At 43.8% G+C, this 21,283-nt stretch overlaps 3 protein-coding genes across 4 annotated transcripts in view; 2 read left to right on the top strand and 1 right to left on the bottom strand.

Annotated features, from left to right (window-relative positions):
• Positions 1 to 8,717: 8,717 nt before the first annotated feature.
• Positions 8,718 to 15,704, top strand: LOC131889782 (E3 ubiquitin-protein ligase SHPRH-like). The gene is made up of 10 exons (XM_059238960.1): positions 8,718 to 12,215; positions 12,294 to 12,492; positions 12,570 to 12,829; positions 12,893 to 13,188; positions 13,265 to 13,524; positions 13,588 to 13,872; positions 13,941 to 14,089; positions 14,160 to 14,412; positions 14,480 to 14,703; positions 15,502 to 15,704. Exons 1-10 carry the CDS (start codon positions 8,893 to 8,895, stop codon positions 15,593 to 15,595), a joined length of 5,343 nt encoding a protein of 1,780 aa, XP_059094943.1. The 5' UTR covers positions 8,718 to 8,892; the 3' UTR covers positions 15,596 to 15,704.
• A 667-nt stretch (positions 15,705 to 16,371) lies between these two features.
• Positions 16,372 to 21,283, top strand: part of LOC131889784 (nuclear pore complex protein Nup133-like) — an 11,322-nt gene continuing 6,410 nt past the window's right edge. Inside the window, exons 1-6 of the mRNA XM_059238961.1 lie at positions 16,372 to 16,715; positions 16,783 to 16,931; positions 17,009 to 17,239; positions 17,862 to 18,142; positions 18,214 to 18,387; positions 21,023 to 21,155. Coding sequence (XP_059094944.1) covers positions 16,387 to 16,715; positions 16,783 to 16,931; positions 17,009 to 17,239; positions 17,862 to 18,142; positions 18,214 to 18,387; positions 21,023 to 21,155 — 1,297 coding nt within the window. The 5' untranslated portion in view covers positions 16,372 to 16,386. The remainder of the gene's footprint in view (positions 16,716 to 16,782; positions 16,932 to 17,008; positions 17,240 to 17,861; positions 18,143 to 18,213; positions 18,388 to 21,022; positions 21,156 to 21,283) is intronic.
• LOC131889793 (uncharacterized) lies at positions 18,393 to 20,554 on the bottom strand. 2 transcript variants are annotated; one of them, XM_059238983.1, is made up of 4 exons: positions 20,452 to 20,554; positions 19,974 to 20,125; positions 19,682 to 19,912; positions 18,393 to 19,616 (listed from the first exon to the last, which is right to left on the bottom strand). In XM_059238983.1, the coding sequence occupies exons 2-4, from the start codon at positions 20,116 to 20,118 to the stop codon at positions 18,418 to 18,420; spliced, it is 1,575 nt and encodes a 524-aa protein (XP_059094966.1). In that variant the 5' UTR covers positions 20,119 to 20,125; positions 20,452 to 20,554; the 3' UTR covers positions 18,393 to 18,417. The 2 variants fall into 2 exon arrangements, with proteins under 2 accessions (XP_059094966.1, XP_059094965.1); XM_059238982.1 differs by having other exon boundaries at positions 20,313 to 20,460.

Genomic DNA, 21,283 nt, shown 5'->3' with positions numbered 1-21,283 from the left:
AATACCATGCAATCTAGTCAACTCTTTTACCACTCTGACCGCTGTTGATCATCAGTTATTATACACGTACATTCAATTTCTATATTTTTTGAACATTCACAACCGCAGATTTTCACGCTGTAAACTAACTGATTAGGCTTATAATAAAAAAAATCAATCAATCAATATAAGGGCCTAATAAGCGGATACAGTTTGGACACAAAACAAGTGTCTTGCCAAATATCGTTAATTTGTTTGGTGTTCAAATAAAAAGACGGAGATTCTTTATCAAACGACCGCATCTCAAAGAACGTATCACGATATATCTTGATCTTTTCTGAGCTGGATACCAAAACTTCAGGATCTTATTCTTGAGGGAAAACAGCACCATTAATGCTTTGTACACAGTTTTGAAAGATTCAAGAAGGGCCTTGATACTAGTTCTGTTTTTGTACGCTCAAAAGTAGATGTGATGTGATGCGCCTATTCTTGAGTATTCATTGACTTGTTTATGAAGTCTTTTTGTTCTTTTTCAAGTCAATGATGAGCTATGCGTAGGTACTTGGGTAGCCGCAATTATGAAAGATCCAATAGGTATTATTCGATTTTGGGCAGTTATTAGGTTGTGTTATGGTCAGCTCTTGGTGAATTGTGAGCATGCGAAAGAACCCTTGGCCTCGGCTTTCACATGTATTCAAAAACTCAAAATTAGGGCGATAGCAAGACACTCAGCAACATCTCATAGAGCAAAGCTAATTTTTGCATTATTTTTTCTAAGCTACGTTGAATTTTGAGAAATATTACTCGGTGACTATGCTTCAGGTACATCATAACACAAAACGTATTTTTCATTTCCGGTCTAGACTTGATAATGAGCTCTTGGATACAATGAAAATGAGAATAGTCAGCCTCGTGGTGTCCGCAAAGTCCGAGGTCTCCTGTCAATATTGACACCTCAAAAATTGATTTGTTCTGGACACATAAACACTAACGATGAGTATCCAACTTGGCTCAAAATGATCCAGAAAACAGTTGACCCTCTAAAATGGACTCTGTTCTAAAAATCAAGTCGTTTATTATTCGGGTTCTGCATTCGGACACTGATTTGAAATTTCTGTTTCTTTAACATTTAAGATCTAAATTAGGTAGGTCTGAGAAAAGTAGTTTTCTAAAGCCATTCGTTAATAATTTATGTCTTCTATTCGGTGTCGCCATTGCTAAGACATACACCTCTCACATTTTACTCATATGAGTGAAACTGTCGTTACTGAGACGGAAGAACGAACACTAATGCGCAAGTAATACCAAATTGTGAGTATTCTGGAACATTATCCCACTCTTTTTGACACACCCTTTCGTCTCATCGAACGTTATAACGCGTAATTGATGATGGGCGTGAACAAGTCTGAGACATCATTGGATATGGGGAGCTGACATCACATTTCCGTTTGCTTTCGCTTGCTCCTACATACATTTTTTAAATATGGGGAACCTATGCGGACTTATTTCAACCACCGAAGGAAACGTCAGCCGGAACGCAAATATGGACAATTATTTTCATTTCATTTGCAAAAAACATTTGCAGCCTCGCAGTACATCCAGTTTTGAAATTTATAGATGTGAATTGTTAATTTACAATATTCTTGGCCGATGTTAAAGTGTAGAAAATTAAGGGGCTTCGATTTCGTTTTGCTCATCGTCAAAAATACCTCCCTCCCTCCTTACAATTTCTAACAAGTCATTGCGATGTCTATATAAAGCCACCGACTCATTTCAAGCGACTCAAACCATCCAAGTTGCCGAGTTTGCAACGAGGAAGACGAGACTTGCTGGCATTTATTAGCTAAATGCCTAGGGCTTGAGAAATAGTTGTTGGACGAGTTTGCAAAATTGACTTTGTTGCAAATGCCCAAATGGTCATTTGAGTAACCCCCTCGAATTCCTCAAGGAATCCATTGTTTAGGAGTTGCCTGATCCGCGGAGGTAACATTAGAAACATGACTTTCGAACAGGAATATCTCTTAATTGTGACGCCCTTTATCGGAACGCAGCATCGATCTGGGCCTGACTTCTACAAAACTTTCAATTTCCAATCTCCTTGACCTCGCCATATTAAGAAACACATTCTGAGGCAATTTTAAGTGCATTCAAGATGCGGCCTTCGCTTCATAAATAGCTAAGGCCATAAAATAATCGCTCCAATGATGGATTACTCATGCATGATTATTTGCCTTCATCTCTCTTGCTTTCCCTCTGTTCCTCTGTCCCTCTGTCCCTCTGTCCCTGGGTCGTGGTACATGCTAGAGACTAGTTCATGCTACTGTAGATACGCGTACATCCTACATTCCCTACTACTATCTGGCTGAAAAAGATGAGCAACGACGACCACCACCAGACGGAATTGATCTTGGAAAAGACAAGACCATGATATGGTAAGTACGAGATGAGTGGCCATTTATATTCTGTTTGTAAGCCGTCCATTCTCCTACTCCATGAAAATGAACTTAAGGAGTTTCTTAGAGTAGTTTCGAGGCTCAACTTTATACTCCGGTCCTTTTATTCTTCATTGGGCCCTTGGCATAAGGGTTGGTCTTTGTCGTTGTCACGTCGACTAAGAGTAATTTGGTGCTGCCACAGCACTTGAGTTGGAGGAGTAGGATTCCTCTTCCACCATCCAGAAAGTGAGGGGCAAACAAACTTTCGAGCCCTTCCTCAATCGAGCAGTAAGCCCCTGTGCGGCTCCAAGCGTGAAACGAAACGTCAGGGAATATGTACGAGGTTTGAAGCTCTTAAAAATTGATTCGGTTCCGGTCTCAATAAGCCCATTGTGCTTGAAATAGTGTTGAAGTAATGTTTTTGTCGCGGTCAGATCAGCAGTTCCGCATTCATCCACAAGTCGATAGAAAGAGAAAAAGATGAAAAAAAAACGCCCAATGCTAATTGTCATGTCCTTGCTCCCTTTCACGGGTTTAGCCGTGATGAAGGCTATAAACGAATCCGCAATCCGCAATGGTTCCCACTTGCAACACTCCAATTATCTTAGCTTATCGTAGACTGTTGAAGATTCTTACATTTGCAAACTCGACATTGATTTGTACCAATCATTCCTGTGGATATTGTCCAGTGCATCAGATCTCTGCGGGTATTTTGTCATTTTCCGTACCGATATTATTTCCCCATTTTATTTGAGGACATGCACACCAAAAAGTCAATGAATCGGCACCTTTCTTATCAACCTTTTGCCAAGGGTAACTCAACCCTATTTTCAAATAAAAAGTGTTCGTATTTTCGTATAAACCATTACAACTTTTGCCGTTATTCTTAAGCGAACATCCTCTTTTGTCCACAAGTTCGTCATCAATGGAAAATATCGTTCATTTCGAAACTTTTTTTGACCCTCCGAGTTTGCTTTAATTAGCAACGATCCTTTTTCTGTAACTTCGGAGTCAGAATAGATACCAAAGACATCACTGTTTTCTGCACTTATTTCGCACTTGTGAGTAGTTCCTGTTGCAAATTCCTTCCTCTTTCAGTCATATTATTCCGACCAAAAGGTATATTTCTCAGACTTTCCCTCGTATATTTCTTACGGAGTCAGACAGCAGCGCTCTCGCTGGACAGTCCATTCTCTGGTGATGGGTGTCCCAAGGCAGAGATATTAATAAATCTTTTATTGCGACTCTCGGTCATGTCAACTTGTAAAATGATAGAATTGTGTATGTAAACAACTTACACAAGTATGGATAAAGAAATAAAAGAAGGAACTAAAATGGTTAAAACGATAAAACATTTGACTAGTGGATATCACAGCAGAGATGACTAGAATTGGTTCAGTGCACATGAAAAAAGGGAAGAGGTGAGTTACAGATAGTACAAAGATTCTTAAACTCTTAATTCTTTTTCTGATGTAATTTGATAACACATTTCCTTAATTGATAGTCTTAGTTAAGTGTGCATGGTCTAAATTGTCGAAATAAGAAAACCAGTTAAACAAAAACTCTCACAAATATCTGCTCGACGTACAAACCAATTTCAAATCCGCTCTCTAGTGATCAGAATAGAGTTTTTTGTGTGTCTGGTCTTCATTTCGAATAAGTATAGCCCGTCTATTCAAGAGGGTTAAGGTCAATGACACGCTGGATTTCAAGGGGCCACTCAAAGGGTCACTTATTGCCAAGTAAAGATGAGGAAGTTCTCATCTCGTCATCGATGAAGGAAAGGGCGAAAACCATTCATCAACGTGATAAGTTTTCTTAAGGATAACCATTGAAAACAGAGCGTACTGTGTAGATGTTAAAACGTGCGTTTGGCTATATCGTTCCTTCAAGTCCACGTAGACAAAGTTCACTGTTTTCAGGTCAATTGAACCTTGACTGCTTTTGGACTTGCATTATTCTATTTTCAGTACTATTTCATGAAAACGATAAACCTCTATCATAATTTACTCCCAAATCACGAGGATAGGAAACATTTCGTGTCAGAAGCAATAATATAGCGGGCCTATCGCAGAGGGACACAAAAATGCGAAGCACATAAAGTCGAATTATCAGCGAAAAAAAGGTATCTTGAGATTTTCACTCAAGGGAATGAGAAAGTGAAATTCTCAAATGAGAATTCATACAACTAATCAACGTCCAACGTGTAATTTGTTAGCGATTTAAGCTGTTGATGATGTTGATATCAACTATCTTTCGTCCCTTCATTGAATATTGTACAGTCCCAACATTTCTAGCCGCTCCCAATGTGAAAGCTCACTCAGATATTCCATGTTCCTGGAATAATTTTTTTGGACTTGTTTGACCTTTTGCAAACCCACTGAACACAAAGGAGCCCAAATGGACAACGCATTTTAAAGATGTGGCTCAACAATGCAAATTCAATTGGATAACGGCCTTCCTGGATTCTATACGTAGTTAAAGGCTATGGTTACACATGAAACATGTATTTAAAATTCAAGGTCCAAGCTTGGTATCCCTCCTATCAGCATGACGTCGATAAGTTGCAACGAAGAGCAGTGGGGGTTATACTGTAGGTGGATTGTCAGGATCCTATGAGGAAAAGCTCCAAGAACTTAGCCTCGTGATTCTCCAGAAAAGGAAGCAAAGGAGCGACGCCGTTCAGATGTACAAAAGTATGCATAAAATTGACCACTTCCGGCCGAAAGGCTGGTGCACATATTAATAGCGCACCCAAAATGTACCAGACAGCAAACGCTTGGCGATTTGTACCCCCAAAAGTTAAACTCAACACGTTCGGACGCATTTCTTTACGTTTCGCTCCATTCATCCTTCCCGCACATGCTAGAGGAAGCATGACGGTGAATGAATTTAAATCCTGGTTCGGCAACAACAGTGATGCGGAATACAATCTCTGAAACAGTTTCCTTGCCCGCAAATGACTACAATGACCACCCTAATCAGCAAATTGTATCTTCCTTTCCGACCATTTAATTGGCTCCTGAATATACCATACTAATGACCTTATATGTCCCATTATATTGTTTTTTTTTTATATATATTACTGCCATATTATGAAGAGTGCTAAAATGATAAAAATAAATGGCATATACGTAGCTACGTAATAATGAGCAGTTTCTGCGAAACGCCATTTCGATTTCCATTGAAATTCGAGTTTTCGCTCTATTTTATTTTTAATATCCATCGTTTACAAAAAGCAAAAGTTTTCCCTCACTCATCCAACGAACTCTTCAATAGTTAAGAGATGTACTGCGATTCTTTTCAATCCATAGAAAATGGATTAGGTAGTTGGCTAAAGGAACCATCGAGTATCAATATCTTTATGGCATAATCTGCTGTCCATCTTCAGACTTTATCTCACCCTTTCAGAGGTATTTTACTCGGAACTGAGTTGTGACTGCACTTTCCTACACATTCGACTACTCGAGTTACTACGAAGGTTTGCAAGATCTATCGTATTTCCACATTGTAGGTTTTTGAACCATATGTCAGGCTGTTCACTAAAAACATGAGGTTGTTATCCGTGATCTACTGAATAATTCGATGAAATACCTAGGGTTGCGACTTAAAAATTTTGAAAAAACCTTCATTATATCGCTTTGAAGCAAAACAAAAGAGGAAGTCGTTGGTTCTATGAGAGAGTTTGTGCAGTGCATTTCTCTGCAAATCAACCACTTTAGCCTGGTCAGGTTTTTGCCCAAATGCCAAGATATTTGGCAGCCTTTGTCGATCTCAAATGAACACAAGGTACAAATTTTGTTAAGGTACATACATTCTTTTCAAGTATCTCACAATGGTATATTGAGTTGCTAGAGACAATCTAAACTGTTCAATGGTTCTTTTTGACTATTTCCTAATTTGTCCACTGATGCCAGATGCCTAATATTGTATAAAACGGGATTTTACACTTACACCAGACCTAGAAGATAATGTAGCCGAGCGGTGTAATAGGCAGCGAGAACAAGGCAATGTAATCGTCTCCTCAGTTGCCGTGGGTTCCATTTCTAGTGCTGAAAGGAAACTTATGAACTACTGGGGATTCCATTCCCAGTGGCGGTAAGGAAGTCCACCAAAACAAATCATCAAAAAAAAAACGGGACTAGAAACAAGTGCTTGATATTAAATCAAATCAAAGAAGGTACGAAAGGTAAGTGAATATTGTATATACGTTTTAAAAGCCATCATGAGCTTTGTCCTAGCTCAGATTGTGGGGTCAACTGTAAAGGCTCACCGTCCGTTTTGAGAGCACCTTCAAGCCCTAGAGAATCCAGCAAAGGGGTGTTTTTAAACACTCGTTGACGTCTGAGTTAATTAAACCTTGGACGTCATCCAGAATGAGTATTCATTTTTTTTATGTAATATGTCAGAGGAAATAAATGGAAGATGTGACACATCAGCTGGCTCTGCACCACACTTTTCGTTATTTCGGTTATTTCTTCTATGCCTCTAAACAAGTGACCGCAATTTTTGTCACAAATCCTATTGTCCCTTTGTAGTTGAAGTTGTCAAGCAACTGAATCAGAAATATAGCAATTAAATGCTGCACAACTAAAGACTAGATGTTTCCGTCAATTCTTGAGCCATTTAGTAAAGAAATTTCGTTATCTTCATAGTAGTACTGTATAAAAGGGGCTGAACGTATTTGAATGAATATAGGGCTAGTCAAGTAAACGCGTTCATGGACAACTGACGTTATTCCATCGAGTAAAATCAAAGACAACATGCCCAGCCAAACCACACTTTGCATGCATTGAGTTTTGACATTTTTTCCATTTTACATGTTTGTCCAAGCAAAGAGNTGGCGTCTGAGTTAAACCTTGGACGTCATCCAGAATGAGTATTCATTTTTTTATTTTATGTAATATGTCAGAGCAAATAAATGGAAGATGTGACACATCAGCTGGCTCTGCACCACATTTTTCTCTATGCCTCTGAACAAGTGACCGCAATTTTTGTCATAAATCCTATTGTCCCTTGTAGTTGAAGTTGTCAAGCAACTGAATCAGAAATATAGCAATTAAATGCTGCACAACTAAAGACCAGATTGATCCGTCAATTCTTGAGCCATTTAGTAAAGAAATTTCGTTATCTTCATAATAGTACTATATAAAAGGGGCTGAACGTATTTGAATGAATATTCGCTATCGTTTTCAGCATGTTTACATGCTAATATTGCTTTCCTCGATGATTTTGTGAATTATTTTCAATTGGCATTAACAAAGCACAACGACCTAAAATATTTAAGTATCATTTTTGTTCTAGGTTACAAGGGACCAATGATGGGCAACATCATGTCAAAGTTAAATTTGCCAATTTTGAAATCATTGCTAAAAACTTAACATTCTTAATCCTTAGTTTTCAATTTTTTTGTTGACTTCCTCACCGCTAATGGAAATGCAATTCCCAGCAGTTCAAAACAACAAACTTAACTTTATTTTCATTTATTATTTGATCGACCAATGGAAGGAATCTTAGTCAAACACTTGCCGAAGTCTGACTTAAATCCTGCTACTGGATCGACACCTACATACGCCTCACGAATATTTGACCTGGGTTGGGACAAACTTCATGAATGTTTTTAACTTTAAGGACTTTAGTTAAGGAGAAAATGATTTTGATTTTTATAATGTAAAAAATAATGTAACAGTTTGCACTTTTTGGGGGTCAATAGATCATACTTGGCACCATTTTGAAGCATTAAAATGTGATAGTTTGCCCAAAAGGGGTCCAAAATACTTTCTTGACCCTTTGTTATGGGCAAAGTAATGCAAAAAAAATTGGCAAAAAATGAAATTGAAGAAACAACAGAAAGAGTAAATATGCCAAAAAATATTTAAATTCCAGACAGTTTGGGTTCAATTTGCATTTTCATCTTGTTTTCAGCTAACAGCTAGCCCAAATCTCGACTGACAACTTCTACTCTATGACGAAGTCAGTCACCCTGTGCGACATAAGAGTATGTCCACACGATAAGCGTTATTCTCCACCGATTAGTTGGCGGTGCTCATCTTTAAATTTGAGGCCCAATGTTAAAAGGTTTAGATAGAGACTGTAAGGGCTATCAATATCGTTTTAGGTTAGGTTAGCTTAGGTTAGGTAAGGTTAGATTAACTGTGATTAGGTCAGGTTAAGATTTAAAAAAGTAACACCGTCAACTAATCAGTGGAGAATAACGTTTACCACATGGCCAGAGCCCAAGCAAACAGGGCCATGGGCATTGTGTAATCAAAACAAAACAATGCCCATCTGTTCGTTGGTCCAGGATTCTCTCTCTCTTAGGAACGGTTGGATGTGATTGGATCCACCCAGACACATCCCTGCCTCCCTAGCTGTTTTTCGAGGTTTTAGCCCAACCCTTCCCGGTAGTCATGGATACGGTCATTGTCCCTTTAATTCGAGCCTGACTTTGGCGAGTCGTGTCAGTCAGTCAGTCAGCATGCCTCGCGCCAAACGCCCGGCTCCTCAGCGACTGGATTCCTCAGCCCGACAAGCTCAACAATGGGCCATGGGACCACCGCCACCCGACCAGGCGACGCCCTCTGGCTCGGCCAGAGCGGCTCGACCCGTGAGGGCCGCGGGATCGGGTCTAGGTATTCTTGACTTGACCGGTAGTGATTCGGACGAGGAGGATGAGGATTACGTGCCTCAAGGGGTCACAAACACGACTGAAGCGGTGGAATTGAGCCCTGGGCCCACTCCTGCGGCCTGTATAACCCCACCCGGCCGGCCGGGTGGGGCTTGGAGCGTCCAATTTGGCCCCACCAGGACGGAAGGGTCGGGTTGGTGGGGATCCTTGGGCCGATATACGTTTCTGGTACAGCCTACGAGTCAAGTGCGTCAGATCACGGGCGCGGGTACGATTTACGTGGGTACAAGTAGCGATGAGGCGGGTTGGTTGGAGTTGGACGACGGACGGCGGCTGGCCTTGATTTCCATGGGTGAAAACGCCCAAGGCTTGAAGGTGTTGGGCGAAGTGGGCGTGAAACGCCTGAGTGTGTCGCCGCAGCTCACGGTGCGAGACTTTGATGCTCAAAGCGGGGAATTGACTTTGTCGTTGGTCGTGAGTGATGAGACGTTGCTCAAAGTTAGTCACCCGTCGGATTTGATGGCCAAAATCCCGACGGGTGTGCGACGACTTTTGGATGAATGTCTAGGTTTGGATCATTTTGAGACCTGGGATGAATTAGAGCACATGAAGCACGATATTGACCTCATCTATGAAGAAATTAAAGCCTTTCACAGTTCAGACCCGACGTTGAAAAACAGCTCGGTCGATCCGCAACACCCCAGTCTATTGCCCCGTCTCCGACCATATCAGAGGAATGCCGTGAAATGGATGGTGGGTTGTGAAAAGGGTGCTCCCACCGGAGACCATCCACTCCATCCCCTGTATGAAGAAGTTCGCACTTTAGAAGGCGATGCGCTGTACTATCACGTCAAAGGCGGATTCCTCATTCGTGATCGTCCTCGGGCTCAACCCAAACCCCCCGGGGGTATATTGGCCGATGAAATGGGTCTGGGTAAAACCGTTGAGATATTATCCCTCATGCTTTCTCACCCGCGACAAGAATTGCCCCGTCCGGCTTATCAAGCACCCATTGTTCTGAGGAGTGACGAGAAGAAGAAGAAAAGACGACGTAGACGATCACCCACGCCCGTTGAATTTGTCTTGGACGGAACTCCGAGTGAAGCTCCAACTTGTGGCTCGCCAAGGAAGACTCCAGACGAAACCCTGATGCAAGTAGACGGCAATGATAGCGGTTCGGATGCTAGTTCCCGGTTGAACGAGTCGGAGGATCATTCCGATGAGAGTGACCAAGAAAGTGAGACCGATCGAGAGGAAGAGTACAAGCCTCGGCCAAGCCGATCGCGACAAAAGAAAGTGACGTTTAACTTTGATGAAGGGATTGAGGCTACACCTGCTAAGAAACCCAGAGCGAGCAAGTCTCAAGAGCCGGGGTCATCTATTCTGGTAAAGTCTAAGGAAGCGTTTGATCCGAAATCCGTTTTGAAAGGTCGAACTGTTACTGCCAAGTCTCCGATGAGTGATATGATTCTCCATGGCGTGATTGCCATTGCCAAAAATGGTGACGGTGCCAGTACGCACGCTTTGAAGAAGCATTTGGCCAAGACTTTTGGCAAATCATCTGCTCAGCATCTGAATCAATTCAAAAAGACCGTTGTCAAATTGGTGGGCCAGGGACTTCTTGTGAACACGTCGCATCAAAGTGGAGCCAATGGATCATTCATCGTCAACCCTGACCACGAAAGCTTCGACTCCCGAGGCCTTTACTTTGCCAAAGACCTATCTGACATTGAAAAGGTCATCGAGCAAGTGATCACGAATCGTTGTTATGGCGGACAATCGTATAATAGGGATCAAGCGGATAAGTTGGCTAGTGTTCATAAGAAGCCCAAAAAAGAGTCTAGTACCTATAAACGATTGAAGGATATCTACGAGATGCAATTGGCCGGCTTATCCGAAGCGGTGGAGCTCACCCCAGAATATCGGAAGGCTCGCAGGAAATGGAATGGAACGTTCTTTGACACCAAAGTAGGACAGAGCGACTATTTCGAGTGCATTTGTGGCACTGACCTGGATGCGGATGAGGATCGTTTACACCGCATTCAATGTTCCAAGTGCCAATTGTGGCAGCATTCCGAATGCGTGAAATTTGATGTCACGGATCCATATCGAGGTGACTACTTGTGCCCTCATTGCTGGACCTTGCAAGACCCAGTCCAATCAGGCGCCACTCTCATCGTCTCTCCAAGCACCATCTCATACCAATGGATAGAGGAGATCCAGAAGCATGTTCGAGACAAGAAAGTTCGGATGCTCTTCTATGAAGGCACCAAACAAGCTGGATACATACAACCCCGTGATTTGGCATCGTACGACATTGTCATCACCTCTTACACCATCCTCCAGTCGGAGACAAATTATGTGGACCTTCCACATAGCAACAGCTCGGAAGGTCGGCGATTTCGCAATGCCAAGCGCTACATGGCCATTCCTGCACCCCTTCTCTCAATTCAATGGTGGAGGATCTGTTTGGACGAGGCTCAGATGATCGAAGTGACCACCACGAAAACGGCGGAAATGGCCTTGCGACTCTCGGCGGTAAATCGATGGTGCGTGACCGGTACGCCGATCGAGAAATCCCTGAATGACGTCCAGGGATTGCTCCTGTTCTTGCAGTACGATCCATACAGTCTGCAACGATGGTGGCGAGAGTGTTTGTATCTTCCCTTTGGCCACGGCCTAAGAAAACCGCTGATGCAGGTGTTATGCGAGGTTCTTTGGCGAACTGCAAAGAAGGACGTCCTCGATCAGATCAATATTCCATCTCAGACCCAAGAAATCCATTGGCTTTCGTTCTCGCCCATCGAGGAGCACTTCTACCGACGGCAGCACATCGAGAGTTCCCGTGATGCCGTCGCAAAAATTGGCAAATGCTCGGATCTGTCCATGCACCTTTCGGCCATGGACCGTAATTCACTGAATAATTTACTGAACCCCCTGCTACGATTGCGACAATCGTGCTGTCACCCTCAAGCGGTTCGAGGGCAGTTCATTGGACTACAGAAAACCACAATGACCATGGAAAACCTCTTGGAACAAATGACGAAAAAAGTCACCCTGGAGTGTGAAGATGCTCATCGCCAATTGATTGCCGCTCTCAACGGCTTGGCAGCCATAGCTATCATCGAGGAACAGTGGGTGGAGGCCTCGGAAAAGTACCGAGAAGTCCTGAGGTAGAGACAGAATTGAACTTCCCACCTGGTTGATATGTGATATGTATGCAAAAAAAACCATTTTTCTCTGCATTTCAGAACGTCCGAGGAATACAAGGACAAAATCAAGACGGACACGCTGCAGAAATTGCACACGATCTCGAATTTGCGGGAACTGCTTGATGCTCACCATGATGGAGTGGATCCAACTCTCAGGGATGATCAATTATTGGACGAGGCTGAAGTGCTAAAAAAGAATTACCTCGTCAAATACTCTACTGCCATTGAAGCTGCCCAAGTAGGGGTTTATTTTATAATAGATTGAGTATTGAGAGTGCTCATTCACTGTCATTTCATTTGTCTTTCATTTCTTAGGGTGCACTCCATCCGATCACCGCTCAAGTGTTGGAACTCCAATCGAGCTTTGTTTGTCGGAGAGAGCCTTGGTACGTGCAAGTGATTAATGATTTAAAGTCATCTAGCAATGAAGCGAATCTAATGGATCTGGTCCGCGAAGAAATGGCTCAATTTTTCGACGTCGTCAACGACAAGGAGTTCAAGCAAATCGAGCACAAATACCCTAATTCTAGAATTGTCCTCTACAAATTGGGAGAGAGCGTGGCTCAACTTGATACGTAAGTCCTCATTGTGGGCGCGTTTACTGAGCTCTTTTCGTTTCAAGATTCACCGCTTTCCAGAACTCGCGAGGGTGTGACAAAAGGGCTGACAAACCTGCGGGAATCCCCGCCTGAAACCTTCTTGAATGGAGCAGTTGATTGCCATCTCCGAGTGTCTGCCGCCTCTCAAAAGAATCGCAAGTTATGCCAACTGTGCTTGGTGCATGACGAAATTGAGGTTTACGAGAGCATGATTTTCCATTTCGTTAAGGACGAAATCCGAAGTCTCAAGGGACCTGCCCGGCAAACTCTCACTACAGACGAGAATAAGAAACTGGAAGATGCCGGAGTGTTCTTATTGGATGACCAGAGAAAAGGTTGCTTGGTTATTTGAAATAGTTTCTTTCGGTGCTCGGGTGAAATCTAACATATGTCATTCTGGCCAATTTTTAGGCACTTGGGCGGATTGTGAGTCGGAACGGTTATTAAGAGCTATCTTGAAATTCACTCGTCAGAAGTCCGTAAGTGTGAGTGGTGCCATTCAAAGCGATGGTGCCGCTCACATCAAGTTGTTCGAGGCCATGAAGAAAGAGTTCAAGTTGATGAGGATCCTTTGGCGACAGATTTATGATCTGGTGGCGGGTGTGGACGAATTGAATATGTCCGTCATGCGGCTTCGCCTTCGTTTCGAGGACGAACCTCAGACCTCACAAGTGAGAGATTACAAAGCCAAGTAACTTGTACGAAGAACTCATGTCCTATTGTCATTTTTGCAGAGTGCCTTGAAGCAGAAAAAGAGTTCTCAAGGAACCAATCTGGCCACCAGAGAGAAGGACAAATTTGAAACCATTTACATTCTAGAGGAACACGAGCTTCCCAGTCAGAAATTGAAACTCATCTCAGATTGCACGGTAGCCAAATGCGAGTTCCGCAAAATGTTTGGGCAATTGGTGTATTTGGAGAACTTGAAGAACTCTGATTATGGGAAGAAGGGCGGTGCCAATCCAGAGCCGTGTCCAGTGTGCCAACAAGAACTAGGAATGCAATGGAGTGTGCTTCAGGTAAGCACTTATTTCGATGGTTTTGTATAAACCCAAGTAATCCTCCTAACGAAATATCTGGTTTCTAGTGCGGTCATTGCTATTGTGTCGAGTGCATCCGCGTCTTGATCGAGAAGTATTCAAATAGCAATATTCAAAGCGCGCACAGAAGGTCGTTAAAATGCCCAATTTGTCGAAATATCACAGTCCATGGAGAGATCTCCTATGTGAAAACGAGGTAACAACACAAAGAATGACATTTGTGGGTAGAACCAACCCAACTCATTTTGGTTTACTTTAATATATAGGAAAGAAGAAGTGAACTCGGAGGAGGAAAAGCAAGCATTAGAGCAAGTCAAAGGCAGCTTATCGACGAAGATGGAGGCCGTGGTCCGAGCAATTATGGCCATTCAAGCTGAAGACCCGAACTCTAAATCCCTCGTATTTTCCACCTGGACGGATGTCTTGGACATTTTAGGGACGGCCTTGACCGAAAACAGCATTCCATTCGCTTCGTTGCATTCAAACGTCAAGTTCAAAAGGAACCTGCAAAAGTTCAAGGTACAGCGAACGCTCTTCAACTCCCTCATGAATTCTTCCAAAATAGTCACCGTCTTATTCTCTCCAGAATCGCCAAGATGTAAAAGTATTACTACTACCCATAACTTCTGGAGCCAATGGTCTCAACCTGATCGAGGCCAGCCATGTGCTTCTGGTCGAACCAATTCTCAATCCCGCTCAAGAACTTCAAGCCATCGGTAGAGTTCATAGGATCGGACAAACCAAATCCACGCGGATACATCGGTTCATCGTCAGATCTACCATCGAAGAGCGCATGCACAGAATCTTGAGGTAAGACATGAATGATTGAAGTCAATTTAGTTTGTAAATCGGAATGTCCAGTCCCACCCTTCATTTGAAAATATGCCCAAATTCTTGCTCGTGGCAAACAATCGCCACCTTTTTTGCTCTTGTGTTGTGTGTCGGCTTGAGAACGTCATTTTCAACACGAGGTAGGTCTGTCTCTCGAATTCGGTCTACCTTTCATCATGGTTGTGGAAGAGAATACAAATCTGATCGTGTACGACTACTTAAAGACGACTATCGGAGACAAAGGGGCAAATCTGTTCAAGAAAAAAGCTCAACTAACTGGCACAGATCTGCCCGAAGGTTCCCCATCTATTCCCGAAATAGTGGCCTTCTATGAGAAATTCTCCGGAGATAACAAAAAGAAAGAGATCCAATCCAATGAAAAGAAAGATGAGGAGGGCAATACAGAAGCAGAGCCCGACGCCTCCGAGGTTTTAAAGGCCAAGAAGCGGAAGAAGGCCCAGAAGAACGAGGAAATGGAGGAACTTTCTGAAACCTCAAACGCGAAATCGGAAAAGAAGGCTCAATCCACGGCTAAGGCGGTCAATGAAGATGGACCGAATAAAGAGGTAGAGGCGAAGAAGACCAAAACCAAAAAGGCCAAGAAGTCCAAGGGCTAACTGGCGTTTCGATACAAAGAGTCCTTGCCAATTTTCATTTAGCGCGAACCCTTACCCCGCCCAGGTTGTCCATCTTTTTCATTTTCTAGCCATGAAACTGACCTGCTCTCCCGCTCAATTCTCAGCTCATTACAACTAAGTTGGCCCTTTTCTGTTGCAGCAATTTTCAAGAGACCAAAGTGGGACAAAGCAGTCACTGCACCGAGGAGAATGTGCTCACTATCCAGGATTTGAAAAACATTTTCGTGGATTAGAGCCTCCCATGTTGACATTGCATTCGTGTCATTCATTCTCATACCATGTACAAATCAATCCCATTTATAAGATATGAAAGCTGTTGCGAAATGAAATTGGCTCATTTGATTTCATGTTTTGTTTACGAAGAAATTTGTGATAGGCTCGGTTGTTTCATGCTTTAGATTGGTCCAAGAAGATTCAGTCAAGTGTCATACGTAGGGGCCCATGGCGTTCTCAGTGTAAACCTGTCTAACTGAAACGTTGCCGTGAATTCGCCCTCGGGATCAGGCTGGAAGACGTCTTCGATCGACAAAGTAGTAGAGTAGTAGTCGCATCCCTCGTAGATCCTTGAAGGTAAACGAACCACGTGCCCTTAGCCTTCGAATTTTAGTCAACCACACAGTGCCCAACGTTAATCTTTGGACTTTATTGTTGGATGCCAATTGATCGGTCAATTCCGTTGGCTGGGTTTTCATTGGATCCGTGCCCTTATCCCGCCGTCGTCTGTCTCATTCTCCCTTATTCCTAATTATTTGAGTCATGCTGTTCCAGGAACTAAATGATATTGTCGTTGTCTTTGTTGACAAGAATCAGGGCTGCCACAAACTCGATTTCCTGCCATCTCAATTTCTACCATTCTTCGCTCTTTGAAGCCATCACATGCCATTCTTGCGAAGCTCAACTATTTTTAAATCCTTTAAGTCCCCCTGAATGTATTATGATTGATGATTTGAAACCCAAAAGCCGGTTTGCTCCGTGACCGAAGTAGTCTGACCTAGGGCTGGCACTGTAATGGCTAGCCTGAGTCATGCCGCTCTCTGCCGTTGATTGTGAATTGGCACTTGAGGACTTGTGTGAGTGCTCGAGCGACTGGATTAATTACACGGGGAAGAAGTGCGACAAGGGTGAACTTCGCCCCGATATCCTTGAAAACCTCGAGTTATCGTATTTCATTGGCCTTCATTTGTGCCCCATGTTCGGTTCACCCATCCCGACCTCGTCGGCCGCCTCGACCTCAGGGGTCGGGGGCTCAGGTTCGTCCTTGTTTGGCCATGGGCATCGCGCTCGCCAGGGCGGGGCTCGCAAATCCATGGGCGGTGCTTTCACGCCCTTTAAAACCCCGCGCTCCCATCTCAAGTAAGGACACTCGTCAGCCGTAAGCTGGCCGCTCGTTCGTTTTCTCACTGTGGTTTGACCGTTTCAGCCGCAGTGTCCGGGCCGGTGGCGGCGTGTCATCGGCCAACACGTCGCTGGCGCCCTCGCAGATCTTGGAGTCGTGTGAAAGCCACAGCGTTTTAGCTAGTACGGTTTCATCGCCCGTACTTGTGACGGAGATTCTGACCTTGGCCGAGAGTGAGTCGCCGATCCGTTGGTTTTTGATGGAGAGAGGGTTGATTAAACCCGTGGAATGGGCATGGCTTTGCTTTCAGAACCCACCGATGTAAGCGTATCGCTGTCAGCCGAGGGTTGGGCTTGGTTGGTACACGGTCGTCGCTTGGTGGTGTGGCGGTATAAGGTAGCCAGTGGTCAACGGAGCTTGAATGCGGCTTGTCGCGAACTAACCTTGCCTGCATCGGATGTGGCACATCACGCTCGATTGATCAACGTCTTCGCCTGGCATGAGAATCAGACCCCGTCGTGTTTGGCCGTCTCACCCGAAGGTATTTCTGATTTCGAGGCATTGCTCTTGTCGGTAATATTTTGACTTGACGGTAACTGACTAATATTAGTTGGCCAGAATGAGGATACACTTTTCATCGGTATTGTTGGTATTTAATCATTTTCGGTGATGATGCATTCACGAGAAAAGTTGAAGCCAAAGTGATTATGCCAATGAAATAAGTAATATGAAAATATGTTATTGAATAAAGCTTTTGTCTAGAGAAAAAAAATGGTTGCCCATCAGGTGCCTGACCTTCATGACGATGTCTCTATTTCGTATATATATGAGACAGTATTTGAGTCTCCTAAACCAGACTGATGCTTTTTCCAGAGACCTCTCTTATTTATTTATACTCCTTTTGTACGCTCTATTGGACCAAAACACCCAATAGGGGAGGAATTCTGATAATTGCAAAATTTGACTATTGGAAAAATGACCTTCAATTGAACTTGCTATTGCCCTATTTCTTTCCATACTAACAAGGGTTTTGTCAAAAAAATCGTTCGATTAAAAAACATGCAAAATCAACACCTCATGACTGGGTACACGCTTTAGAGCTATTTGATTTGGAAAATTTGCTGTTAATTCTTAAGTTGGCCGTCATTGTCTCCCCTGTTTAGGCCTGGTTCGATTCTGGCCCAACATCGCTCATCCAAGCTCGTCCACTGAAGTGAGTGCTGACCTCCAAGGCCAAGAGTGCCATAGCTTAACCGATCTCCAGCCTTTGGGTTCGGTTCTGGCCACCACGACCTCGACCATTGTCCTCGTGCACGTTCTCAATGTGGGTGGACAGCACAAGATCGTGTGCCGTCAACTCAAACCACCCCATGGTCTCTTGGGAGGGATTGGTCGACGTGTGTCCTCGTTATTTTGGGGAGGGATGCCCGCCACGGGTGAAGCGGTAAGTGCTCGATCTAAGATATTGCTGTTGTACCCAATTAACGATGAATTGACCTTTCTCGAAATGGTCAGAAATTGGTACGTGTTCTGACATCAAACGTCAAGTCAGCCAGTAGCCAAGTGACCTTCGTGCTCACCACGATGGGTTTGCAAAAGTGGATTTTGGAGAGTGATACTCAAGAACGACTCCTATACGAGTGGCCCGTTCAATCGCAAGGTGCCGAGACCTTCATGAAGCATTCCATGGTGAGTCGTTTTTTTAATTCAGATTTTTATTCATTGTTGTGGGTCTGTGGCCATTCTTAAGATATTCACCATTTCATCTCTGAGCATGAGAGCTTCTCGTTGGCCTAAGTATGTCGTGTAGTAGCTCATAATATAGTTCAGTTTTCCATGGAGAACGTGGGCCGTGTGTGTCACGGGGGATCCCATGTTTTGACGAGCCACCGTGTGGAAGACATCTTCCAGCCGAATGTTTCGCTGTGTCATGGACAATGGGCGGTTCCACATGTCCAATGATTGGTATTGCGAGTTCTCGCGTCGGAATAGATTGCTTAGATCGCCGTACACCGCCACGCCCAGCTCGTTGCTGAGTGCTGTCTGCCGCTCAAGGTCTTTAAACGGACCGTTCATGTCTCCTAAAGCACCTAACTTACTGTAAATCCGCAAAACCTTCAGAGGTTCTTTGTTCCCTTTGGCAGTGTTATGCTTCATGGTGACTTCGTGAGCGAATCGCCAGAACTCGATTCGGTCGGTGATGGGTTGGACAACGAAATCCGAGTCGAAATATGCGCCCAAGCAACCGTACTTGGGAGAAGTTGGGCAATACAATCTGAGATTGGCTTCTTGAGAGGCTCGCATGTTGACCGCTTTTGATGGGGGCTGTTCCTTAGCGCAATCCCCTTGGAGTATTCGAGACGTGGCGAGGAGTCCAGCAGCCAATATCACACCATGAAGAGACACGTCGTCATCATCCATGAGAGCCAGAAGCTCAGAGGTTTGCTCGGAATTCAGCCAACCTCTAAGAACCTCCGTCCGGAAAGGAGCCTCAGATTTACATTTGACCAGATCAAAGGGGCTCTTTCTCGGCATCATGTAGCTGCCCATCATTTTACTCATGGTCATCAAATCACTAAGATGGAACCCATATTCATTAGGGGCGATCAGGTTTTCGATGGGTTTGTGAAGTTCCTCAATATGAGAGCCGGATTCGCCGGTCATGACATTGGCATTTTCCTCCAAGATGGCATCCAAAATGACCAGGAACTGCCTTAGCAGATGAAAGCAGCCCAGTGTGTCCGTGATACTCGGATGAAAGACCATGAGAATGAAGCTGCGGAATCCGTCAGCATCTTCGTCGAACTTTTCAATATCTGACTGATTGACCTTGCCTTGGAAGTACCTGAGGAAGTATCGCCATCGAGTTTTCACGTCAGAATCGTCACCAATAATGGCTGCAATTTCAGGTCCAAAAGCTGGAAGCAAGATGCGAGGAGATGATGTAAGGAATAGCGAACAAAGTAGGAAAATTCAATCTTACACAAGGCAGCTTGTTCCATGGTATCCTCGGTGACGAGTTGGACTCGCCAAAGTGGCCCTTGGCTGGTATTGAATTTGGTGTGAAGCATATCTTGGCACTTGAATTCGGTGTCCAAAGGGAAAGTCGGACATTCCATCGGTGCAAAGTAGGGATGACCTTGATCCTCCCGAATACGACTCGTCAATTGAGGGAACATGTGTTGGAACTCTTGCAAGGCACATTTCATCAGACCTGCCCGAAGGACATTATTAATTTTGACCAGAAGTCTATGCATGCACGAAAATGGGTGTACCTTCGTCTACTGCTTGCCTCGTTAGCAACGTCAGGCCGCACATCACATTGAGATTACTGTTGTTGTGACTCACATGGGCAAATAGCTCATTATGGCCCAATTGTCGGCTCATGTCCCCATTGGAACGGGTCGTTTCTCCAGCCATTTGAAAACTGTAACAGGTCCAAGGGAAATTGATTCTTGAATGGAACAGGGGTGTTGAAATACTTGTCGACTCATTGGTGCCATTGAATGTCACTGATAACGACTCATGATGAACATGGGCCTGATAAGGATTTGTTCAAGAGTTCCATCAAAACTTGTAATCCAAATTTGATACTGCTTGTGCGGTTAGCTTACTTTATTAGTCCTCAAAGGGTCTGATTGGCCATGCTGATCAATTGTGTTCGAAAAAGTAGCCAACTAAACACGTTCGCACTGACTTTGAGGGGCCCTTGCGATAGTGAGTGAGTGCCTTCAACATCCCCTTCCCAACTACCTGTTCGAATATATCCTCCGCCTTTAGTCGGCAGACCTCTCGTTCGTCCTCCTCGTAGAAGGAGGAGTTGTACCTAGAAGTGGTAGTGAGTGAGTGGTGGTCTTTCTCCTGATGTCTGTTCCTGGCGGCGCCTCTCGTTCCGTGGCGGACAAGCCGGGCCAAAAACCGCGTCAACGGGTGCCCGAAATCATTCAGGTCTACGACGAGGTGAACGCCTCACTAAGTTCATTTCGCGAGTTGCATTGCGTCTTGCATCAATCGGATGGATATTGTTGCGCCCTGTTGATCCTGCCATTGTTGCCCGGGGGAACTATGAGAGCGAAATTTTCCATCTTGTATTCTAATGTTTATGCAAATATATGCGACCAGAAAAAATGAGTTACAATTGAATTGATTGAATATTGATGGCTATATGATTTAGCATGGAACGGATAGCTATCAGTTCCATGGATTTAGATATGAAAGCGTTATCTGTTCAGATGGCTCTTGAAGTGTTCAAAGGACATCCGAATTAAGACATAGGTGTCTAGTCTAAGCAATTGGTCCGACTTATTAATGTTTGTCATTTCAGAAAAATGAAGAGTGTGACATTGGGTCATTGCGAGTCTGTACATTGGATATGCAATTCACGCCAAAGGGAGAATTAGCCATTTTGATGGCTGCTATGAACGCTCATTCTCCTCAGCAAGTATTCTATGGAATAGGTGAGTTTTCTACTGCCCATTGTGTTACTGGCACCCTATTGATTAGACTTTTTCAAATGAGGTTAATATCTCGATCCTTCTGCTTTGGCAAGGTTTCATAATATATTCGAAATTGTCTAGGATCGACT

The sequence above is a fragment of the Tigriopus californicus genome, chromosome 11 (assembly GCF_007210705.1).
Source record: "Tigriopus californicus strain San Diego chromosome 11, Tcal_SD_v2.1, whole genome shotgun sequence".
In the NCBI taxonomy this organism is placed as follows: domain Eukaryota; kingdom Metazoa; phylum Arthropoda; class Copepoda; order Harpacticoida; family Harpacticidae; genus Tigriopus; species Tigriopus californicus.
The sequence above is the reverse complement of the archived record's forward strand: the minus strand, read 5'-3'. Positions and strand labels throughout refer to the sequence as shown.